At 42.3% G+C, this 10,234-nt stretch overlaps 1 protein-coding gene across 1 annotated transcript; it reads left to right on the top strand.

The window, feature by feature from the left end:
- Positions 1 to 2,276: 2,276 nt before the first annotated feature.
- Positions 2,277 to 6,021, top strand: LOC308047749 (uncharacterized protein C17orf67 homolog; the record flags this gene model as incomplete). The annotated part of the gene is made up of 3 exons (XM_080356454.1): positions 2,277 to 2,331; positions 2,862 to 2,962; positions 5,905 to 6,021. 3 exons carry the CDS (start codon positions 2,277 to 2,279, stop codon positions 6,019 to 6,021), a joined length of 273 nt encoding a protein of 90 aa, XP_080212580.1.
- Positions 6,022 to 10,234: the final 4,213 nt, after the last annotated feature.

The following is a 10,234-nucleotide window of genomic DNA, read 5'->3' on the forward strand; positions in this document are numbered from 1 at the left end:
TCCTCAGCAGCTCGGCCTGGCCGGCCTAACCCCTCAGAGCAGCCGGGCAGACGGCGGGGCGAGCCCCGGAATGGCCCCAAAGCGTAAGGAGCCAACGCGCAGCTTCGTGAAACATCTTTTAATCCCTTATTAGTGCTAAGCACCTACTTGCCCCCACATCCACCGACCAGCAGCAGGGCTCCAGGGCTGCCCAGCTGCGAGCGGCTCCTCTGCCGCCCGCCCGGGCCCAGCGCAAGGCCGGCCGGTGCGGGTCTCCAAACGGCCGGGCCCTTCTCCCGCCCGCTCCCCAGGCGGGAGCCGCCACACGGCTGCGGCTGCCCCCACAGCCCCGCTCCCAGCCAGGCCTCTCTGCGAGGTGGGGCACGGCCAGAGCACCGCGCCAAGGCCCGGCCCCCCTCGGGCCGCCCGCCCTCGCTCCGCACCCGCTGCCCGCTCCGCGCTTCCCGCTCCGCGGCTCCCGGCGGCTCCTTCCCCGGGGCCGCCGCCGCCTGCGCTGCGCCGAGCAACGGCCGCCGGGGATGCGCGGGGCGGCGGAAGCGGAAGCGGGGAGGGCGGTTGCCAGGAAACGGGCGGGTTCGCCGCCAGCTGGTCGGGGCTCCGCGCTTGTCGCCAGCGGCTCCGGGGCCGCGGCACGGCGGGGCGAAGGGGCGTGAGCGGCGGGCTGCGCAGGTGGCTGCGGGCTCGGTTGTCGTAGTTGTTCATTTGTTAGCCCCCCATGAACGCGTTTCCCTCCATAATTTCGTTCTGTCCTGACAAGTTATACATTTCCCCCCCTGTAGCAGTTCTGAAAATAAATACTTGCTGCTCTTCGAAACCACAGGTTTTTGCACTTTCAAAACAATCCCTTGAACAACTACACAAAGCCGCACAGTATATCACATCTCCTGTTGGTGACTTAAAACACATGCTAAAAAACGCAAATACGCCACAGTTTGACATCACTCAGGTTTGCAACAAAAGCCCCACAAGCGGCCGTACAAGCCCCACAACTGCCCAAACACCGAACGGCCGCGTTCCCGTCACCCGCCCTTGCCCCGGTCACACCCTCGCACCTGCAGCACTCTGCTTTAATTCATGACTCTGTCAGATTTTTATAAACTCACCAGTTACTGCGTGTGCAGTTGAGCTGCTCCAGCCTGGCGAGCGGGGACGGGCCTCCCGGCGCTAGCTGAGGGTGAGGACACCCCACGGTGTCTGGCCCATGGGACACTCACACACCTGCTCTTCTGTTTCTTGACCCTTTCTGTATTTTTAACACTTTTGAGACCCACGAGCTTTCTGCTGCATTTCACTGACGCTGGCTGGCTTGTGCAGACCTAGTGGCACGGACAGAATAAACACCACTTCTTTAGGAAATAAGGCACACATGAGGAGAGCTGCTCAGATCCAGGCAAACCCCAGGTGAACCCCTCGGTGCAGGAGCTATGGGGATGTGCTGCACCTTCTCCTCACGGGGGAAATTCTAATTACATCCCTCGTGCCAGAGCCGGTGATGAATTCTGACTCAGTATTTCACATGTGATATTCAGAGAGACACATTTTCTTTGCTAAAGACTGGTGATATCATAGTGCTGCTCAGGAGAGGCCTGGACAGCCACATTTCTGAAGGCAGAAACTGGCTCTTTGCAATGACATTGGTTAAACCTACATTCTTACTTCACGCTGTGTTTGCCAGTAAGGACATTTATAATCCTATTTTCTATCAGCTTGCCCTGCAACGAAAAGAATTACATGAGTTTTCTTTTGTATGGTTCTGTTAATTTGATAAAAATCTCTCTGCTGTGTTTTCCAGCAATGATAATCTGGCTTTGCTAGAGTTAAACCACATTAGCATGTATTTCTGTGCTGGAGTAAAGTTAGAGACAGTTTTGAAAGAGGGGCTTCTTTGGCTACCTTTGAGATCAACATTCGGTAATGGCCAATTTTTAAAAAAACAATTGTTTATCATAGGCACCTGAAACCATTGCTTGCTATCCTAAATGTAAGTTGATGTGTTTTATTTTCACAAATTCAAAATATCCAATGCAACTCTGAAGCCTGTAATGGAAAAAAGGTCTTCTATTTTCTTTCCCTCAGGGACAGAGTTATGCTGAGAATGTGCAAGCAGATAATAGCCTAATTCAAAACTTCAGGCCAGATGTCTTTAAAATCATGCTATCACTCAAATTAGTCAAAGCATAAACAAACATTTGTGACTGACGTAGCTACTTCAAATAGGCTAATGCCTCAGTCAGCGTTACTCACTTTGGAACAGACTGGGAGAAAGCAGAATCAAAATGAAGAAGTTACTTGTGTTTGTCTCCGTTTTGGTCCTGATGACCACTCTTACAGGTAGGAGTTTATATATTGTATTTGATATTTTCCTTTCTACATTGCCATACTGTACTAATATATTGTAAAACCAAAAAGCTTAATTTTACTAGCTTACCATTTCAATATTATTTTAGCAAGGTCCTGCAAACTAAATGTTCAATGCAATCTCTCCTTTGCAACAAAAGTCTAACTCATTACTTTGAAAAACAATCCTGAAAAGTAAAGCAACACAGGAAATAACAAAGAATTGAAGAGCTGCTAATGTCATTGGTTAGATGGTGCTGTAATATTTTCTCATTTTAGAGAGTACTATGAATATGTAGGGTTTCCTTCATGCTGCTAGAACTATAGAAAGCACAAGTATAAAAATGGTTTAAAATTCCACTCGTATCTCCTGGAATGCAACATCCCCTGGGAAGGGGCTGTAATGAAAGAACACTTTGTATATAGACAAAACTCAGGTTTGGAGACATTTCATTTTACAACCAACAGATAAAATAGTAACTTTTTGGTAATTTCAGAACTAATTTCTGCTTTTCTGTCTTTAGACACTTCACCAATTTTGACTGAAAAAGATGCCAAACAGATGCTGAGAACTCGTCGTGAAGACAGACCGAGAAAAGCTGGTTTCCCTGATGAGCCAATGAGGGTGATTTATGATATTTATTTTTAAATTCTGTTAACCAGAACAAAACCAAAAACCCCCAAACATTTGTGCTTAGTATTAAATTTCTGCAGCTTTAATTCCAAGCAATACATTATGAATATCAGCCTTTTAAGCAGCTGAGTTCTTCTGTGAAGTATTAAAAAAAGCTTTTACGTTCTTTCAATTACTGTTAAGTAGCATCCTGTAAGTGCTGAATATTGCTCAGGAAATGTATGCTTGCAGAATGTGGACATTATTTATCATGGTTCAAAAATGCAGATTAAATTATTGAGAAGAAAGTGGCTTTTCAGTTATAGAAATGTGGATTTCATCAGGTTGTTCCTGAAAAAGTAAATAACAGGAAATATCTTCTGCTTACGGTACATTCTGCACTCAAGGCAGAAAGGAGATGTAGGTGTCAGTGGTCAGTGTGGAGATTGAGGTAGTTCCCAACTAGCTTTTAAAATCACTTACTTTCATTTACTTATTTATGAATGCTACAGATAGGATGATTTGTTATGATATTTTAGAAGTTTTTAGTGGCTTGCTTAATGCAACAGCGTTGGTTCTGCATGCAATATGTACATTTATTTGTTTTTAAACTATACTAAAACAAAAGAAAAAGAATTAAGGAGCCTTCTGTTTCACTTGTTTTGACAAGATGCAACATATAGTTCTGCACTTCTCAAGAGGTACTTAAGGTATTTTAAAATTACTGCCTATTGCTTTCCAAAGTAAATAAACTGTGCTGAAATTACATGGTTCTCAAGAGGCAAACCCCACAGAAGCTAGAAAGCTCACAATAGATTGTGCACGTATGATGAGTCCAAAGGGCTCAGCTTAGCAAGGTGCTGAGCGCTCCCAAATTCCCCCAGACGTGCTGAGTGCCACGTACCTTGCAGGATTGACGCAGCATGTGCCCGGCTGCTGGTTTTCCCATTCCAATGGTTATTGTGCACCAGCCCAAAATTATCCACCGTCTGTCCTGGGTGGCCGGCCCTGCACCACTGTCAGCGTGGGCACTTCTTGCTCAAGCGTGGCGGCCACAACAAATCAAACCTGTCACAAGAATATTGCACAATATTTGTTAACAATCTAGTATGGTGAAGGCTGGACAACAGCACCCAAACCCAGAAGGTAACAGGGGATTTGCTGCTGCCCACAACTTTAAGGACTAGCTTGATTTCTAAGCTATTCTTAAATGAGTCTTGTAGTTTCTGAGAGCATGAATCCAGCTCCCATCTGTACTTATGCTTAATAAACCACCACAGTTATATAATAAGTTATGTAGTAAATATAACATATTAAATACAAAATAAATAAAACAGTAGAGAAGTTGGATTGAGCTAAATCCTGTATTATAGGAAATTACGTGCATACATACGATGCTCTTGGTCATATGGTTTAGTTTTAGGTCGTTCTGGAAGGAGTGTGGAATTGAACATGATGATCCCTATGGGTCCCTCCCAGCTCAAGATGTTCTGTGATTCTAGGTGGGGCAGAGATGGAGCGTGGGCTGGAGAAGCGTTTGGTTACTGACCTCTGCGGCTCTGTCCTTCCACTGGCCATCCTGTTGCAATTAGTAGCAAGCACTTGTTGAGAAATTCCACCTTTTTTCCCCCGCCTTGTATGGCAATGCTGGCTTTTTGTGAGAAAAACCAACCATAAGAATATTTGTTGTTGTTTTCACTATACGTCAAGGTTTTCAGTAGAAAGGAAATATCTTATGATTAAAAAAACCCCCAAACAATTGCCCCCTGCCATGTGTAACATGGAGATCTTCCCCCATAAATGAAGGTGCATGGCTGCCATACCCCTCTGCACGGTTCTACCACCAGCACAAGGAGAAAAACTGATTTTGTATGGATTCTTTGTAGCAGAATTAAATGAATAGTGGGATGAACCCATCTCTGTTCATCTATCTTACGCAAAAGCTGTTTGTACTAGGCCGGATCATGCTGAGCTGGGGAATTTAATTTGCAATTCTTTGTGACACTGCTTGACTTCCACGGTGCTGTTTCAGTCAAAAAGCCAGTTCACTTACAGGCAGCAAGATCTGCCATCTTTGATTATTTTAAAAACGTCATTTATGTTATCAGCATGATTTAATTTTACTTTGACCGAGACCCTGCTTTTTATCATATGGCATCTTCTCAGTCATATAGTCCCATTCTGCCTGAGTCTGCAGCACAGTCTCACAGAGGGGTCTGAGCCAAGTCTCCTGTGCTGTGAGGACAGAGAGCACAGTACAAAGCAGGATTCTAATGGTTCCTGCTGGCACCCACTGTGCCAGCCCTCTGGTCTGCACAAAGAGCAGAGAACTGCATGACAGCAGGAATATTTGGCCAATGCAAAGGGTTTATGCTACAGCTTCCAGCCCTACCATGCTTACTGTGCGAAGCCTTGGGGGTTTATTTTGAAAAAGTATTTAGTGTTCACAAAGCTTAGTTGCTTAAACCAAATTAAAAAAAAAAAGGCAAATACACATTACTTTATGTATCACCAGTCAGCACTGATGCCCCTACTAGAACCCTTTGGAGTACTGCCACATGGTCCTATAACTGGTTAATGTTTTTTAATCAGCAGGAATCAGTTTTCAAAAGAGGCTACAACAGACCTATCTGTGAGGATCCTTCTGTACCCTCCGGACCAACAGAGGCTTCTGTGTCAAAATGCAAATAAGAAATGTGTATGCAGAATTCCTAATTGATGAATATTGTTGCTCAACACCTTTACGGATGTGGATGATGATGTTATTCATTAAATATTGCTAAATATTGGTAGGTTGGGGCAAGCTGACTAGCAACACCATTTCACTATATTTGATAATTTCAAGGGATATATCAGTTGCTCCTGTATAAGGTTTGAAATTCTCTTGGTTCATAGGCCTGATGTTAGACCTGAGTGGTTACATAATTAAATTACTTTCTATTTTCTTTAAATAGGAGTATATGCTTCACCTCCAGCGCTTGGAACAGAGATCAGAAGAACAATTCCTTGAGCACTGGTTGAATCCACATTGCTTACCACACTGCAACAGGGATCTCGTGCATCCAGTCTAACGGCTTTGCCTACCCCACAATTGGTATATATCTGTTTCTTTTACAGTGCATATTTCTTTCTTCATAATAAAAGGCAGAGCCATAAACTGGAAGAGGAGAGAACAACTGATGGCTGGAGAAAGTACCTTGTGCTGAAAGGTGCCTGGCAACAGGGCAGCGGCAGGACAAATAAACATCCTCGGCATCAACCGTGGCACTGTGGTTCTGTTCATCTGCTTAAAATTCTGCTGGGCATCTATTTGTACCTGTGTGTATCTAAACAAACTCCGAAAATCTTGATGTTGGCCTAGAATTCAATGGAGCTGTGCTAATGCATAATAAGCCAAAGATCTGAAACTTATTTAAAAACAAAACCATAAAATTCCCAAATCTTGGCCCTAGGAGGTAAGTTGGCAGTTTTCAGAAAATCTTCCAGCTGAGAGGCAGTTGGAAGCTGGCTCCCCGCTACCCTGCTCGGAGGTTGTTGTGAAGAATTAATGTTAGAAAAATGCCTAAATGTTTTGAAGCCCTTTGTGTTAGCATGGCTCATGTCAGCATGTATTTTAATTATATTTGCTTTTTTTTCTGCAGATCTCTTCATGGGCACTGAAGAGGGTATATACTATGATTGTGCTAAGGAGGACAAGATTATTCCTGTATTTGCTACACACTCATTGTAGAGCTGAACCTCTTTGCAATACAGTACAATCCTAGTAATACAGCAGAAGTTCCAACTACAAATGGCTAGATATGTTATAGACCACCATATATTTTCTAGCAGTAATGATTGCATGCATCAATAAATAAATAAAGGGTTTCTCTCAGTTTCTGAGATATAGGCAAGAATAAATCACTGATGAATCCCAGATTACACTTTCTAAGGGAACAGCTTTAGACTGTCAGAAGCAAAAGAAACTTAGAAGAGAGGTCCATAGGAAACTGGAGAATGTAAACATGAAGAGAAGACCAGCTTTCTGGACTTCAGAGGAATCCTTAATTACAGTTTCCTATGTTAAACACCAGTACTGCAAGGAGATTACCACTTATGCAACACTAATCCATGTTTAATTGCCTGAGTATTTAATACCATAATAAAAGCTTGATTCAAATAATTTTCAGATGGCTTTGTTACCTTAGTCTCTTATACTATATGCTGACAAAAGTCACTGGAAGTAAGGCTCTGTATTGCAAAGTACTAAGGAAACGTCAGAGGAGTTCTTAGGATCAGCAGCTGGGAAGCACTATGTGCAGTCTGATAAATTCGGAGTTTCTCTGCACAGCTTTTCCCTTTCCTTTCCAATTCTGTCACTGCACTCACACCAAGAGCCCGAGGATTGGTAGCAAAATTAAAAACAACAAAAAAGGAGATACATAAGGTAATTACTGCTGCAACAGAGCACTTGGTAGATCAACAGCCCTTCCAGTAAGGCAACTCTCCTAAATGACTCCAAGGAAATAATTTAAATCTCAAAGCATCAAAGGCTTGCTTTCCCCTGCCATCAAGATGAAATCATAGATTAAATCTGGGAGTGTAAAAAAGCATAATCAGGCTCCTATTGTGTTTCATTCATAATACTCTCAATACATAGATCTCTATTTGCATATCTCCATTGACGTTAAAGTCATTAGGTGAAATCCTGGCTCTGTTCTTCCTTGCGCAGACACCAATCCCAATTATGCCAGCTTACACTCAGTGAAAGTCAATTTAAGTACTTCTCTGAAAGAAAAGAACTCGTGTCTAGTTATATTCAGTCACGAGTTAGGTAACTAGTAAGGTTAAAGAAAAACTTCTAGGTCTACCTCAGTAATGCTGAGCTAATCGCAAAGCAAACGTGGAACAGAGATTGCTCAGTGGTTTTAAGTTTGCTTTTCCACACAAGGGTTGAAGGATGTCATGTAGGTATCTCCAGAGAAAAGTAGTATTATGTCTAATTTACAAAGAGAAAACTAGAAACATAGAAAGGCGAAGTACTTCCAAGTATGTGTTCCATGCTCTCTTCCAGTTCATAAGGGGAAAAAAGCAATGGTGTGGAGTTAATAGTCTTTAGCTCACATTTGAGTTGGGCAGATTCATCTCTCCAGCGGGCCAAAGAGCCAACCCATGTTTGCACTCAGATTCAAAATACCACTACCAGTGTTTCTAGAATTCCAGCATTTAAGCTTCTTTATAAAAGTAAACTCTCTCTAGAAGTAGCTACATTTCTGTTCTGTGGTAGAACTGACCTCCTGGTCCACCAAGACAAGAAGAACAGCAGACACCATAGAGGAAAGTTTGAAACAAAGAATAAAGGGGAAAAAGCCTGAAGAAAAAGAGAGAACATAAAATTATGAGGGTAAAGAAGAAAAATCTTTTCAGCAGTGAAAAACCATACATAATTAGCATAAAAGTTTAACGCTGCATAAACATCATACTTAGTTGTAGCTAGAGAACTGATGTCAATAAGCTTTTACCAGAGTCCTGCACTGTGGCTGCTCTACTGTGGTTTTATTCTCTTCCTTTACACAGATCTTTCCTTCAAAGCCATATCTGTGCTTGAAATCATCTGAAGTTGAAATAGATCAACTAGTTGGAGGTTTATTTTTGTCCATATCTAAAATATCAGGGTAAAATGCTGGACTTTTACACATTCACGAAAACCATGAGCTTTCCTGCTGGGTGAAGATTTATGATAATCTATATGACATTAAGTAATTAGAATTTGTATGTGAAAGCCAGGAGAGGGCTTAACGTAATTAAAATAGGAAGAACAAATGTTCTGAAAGTTGTATACTGAAGATGGGAAAGTTGGCATAATAGTTGATTTCCAAATGCTTTTACAGAGAAGGATTAGATCGACTTGTAAGAATCTTTCCTCTATAAAAAGATAAACATATAGTTAGCTTTACTCACCAACTTGTTTTATAGTCAAGGTCTGATAACTTAGTCTTTTCGCATGTAAAAACCTGCCCACTAGATGCCACTGTTTCTGCATACAAACAGCATCGCAAAATACTGCATCCCTCCTTCTTCCCCCTGTTTTTTTTCCTCCTTTTCTTAAAATATTCGGTTCAGATGACTGAAATAAGAGGGCACCTCTAAACCATTTTAAAAAAACAACCAAACCAAACCCCTTTAGGAAGGTGCCATACAAACCTGCCCTGAAAAGGCAGACTGTGCCCAGGGCCTCAAGTGTAGGACCACTCTGTAGTAGACAGTAGATAAATAATATTGGCGTTAATTTAAATACACAACAACTCAGGGAAAAGAGACAAAGACTGGAATTTTGGAAAGCATCAACTTCTTCAGCAAGGCCAAGACCAAAAGATTTTCATCACAGCCAGATAAATAGCGATTTGGCAGTTCAACTAATTGGTATTTCTAGCAGACTGCCTCACCTTTGAGCAGAACGTGCACTAGAAGCACTTACTTACTAAGACTGGAATTTCCAGAAATTTCACTGGAAGTAAGTCACCAACTTTATTTGAAATTCACTTTCACAGCAGGGAAGGTAATGGAAAATGCAAAATTAAATGTACCTGTTTGTAGCTTAGATGATATGGTATCTGCTCACTTCTCCTGGAGGCCAAAGAGGTGAGCGTGCCCTTCTGTTCACGGTGACAGTGCTGCTCTCTGGAGCATTTCTGGAAGGTGAACATGATAGAGATAAACAAAGCAAATGTCTATAACAACTCAAAATTAAATAATGCATATGGAAATGTTTCCCTGCAGTATTCTGGGGCTTTCTTTGCACTAGTTACAGCCTTGTTTTGAATGTTAGAACTTTGTTTTGAATGAAGACTTCTGTTAGTCTGTCTTAATGAATGAATGCATAAATAACTTCTGAAATGGTGGAGGGAAGTTGGATTGATTGAATGTGATCACCCTAGTAGGAATCTAGCTTAGGTTCTCAGTAAAAACTGATTTTTTAATGACTAAAGAGATCAGAGTGGGCTTTTGAAGGTTATCTGAGCCTTTTATGGTCTACAAAGAGTAGAAAATCTTGTGAGAACTATGTGTCTTGAGACTTCTGGTATGTGATTAGAAATGCTGAGTGATCTGTCTCCTTTCTGGCATTTTAATCCTTTTTCAGGTCTGGGGGTAAAGATGTGTACTAAAATGAAAAACAGTAAAAAGCAGAAAAGGTTCTTGAGGTAACACCACTGTCCTTGTTCTATCAAAAGGGCACGTCCAGCCCAGCGTGGGCTCGACAAGAAGCCAAAAGTTTGTGGTTTGGTTTTCTCCCCCTCCTTGCCC

Source organism: Nesoenas mayeri, assembly GCF_963082525.1.
Source record: "Nesoenas mayeri genome assembly, chromosome: 19".
Taxonomy (NCBI): domain Eukaryota; kingdom Metazoa; phylum Chordata; class Aves; order Columbiformes; family Columbidae; genus Nesoenas; species Nesoenas mayeri.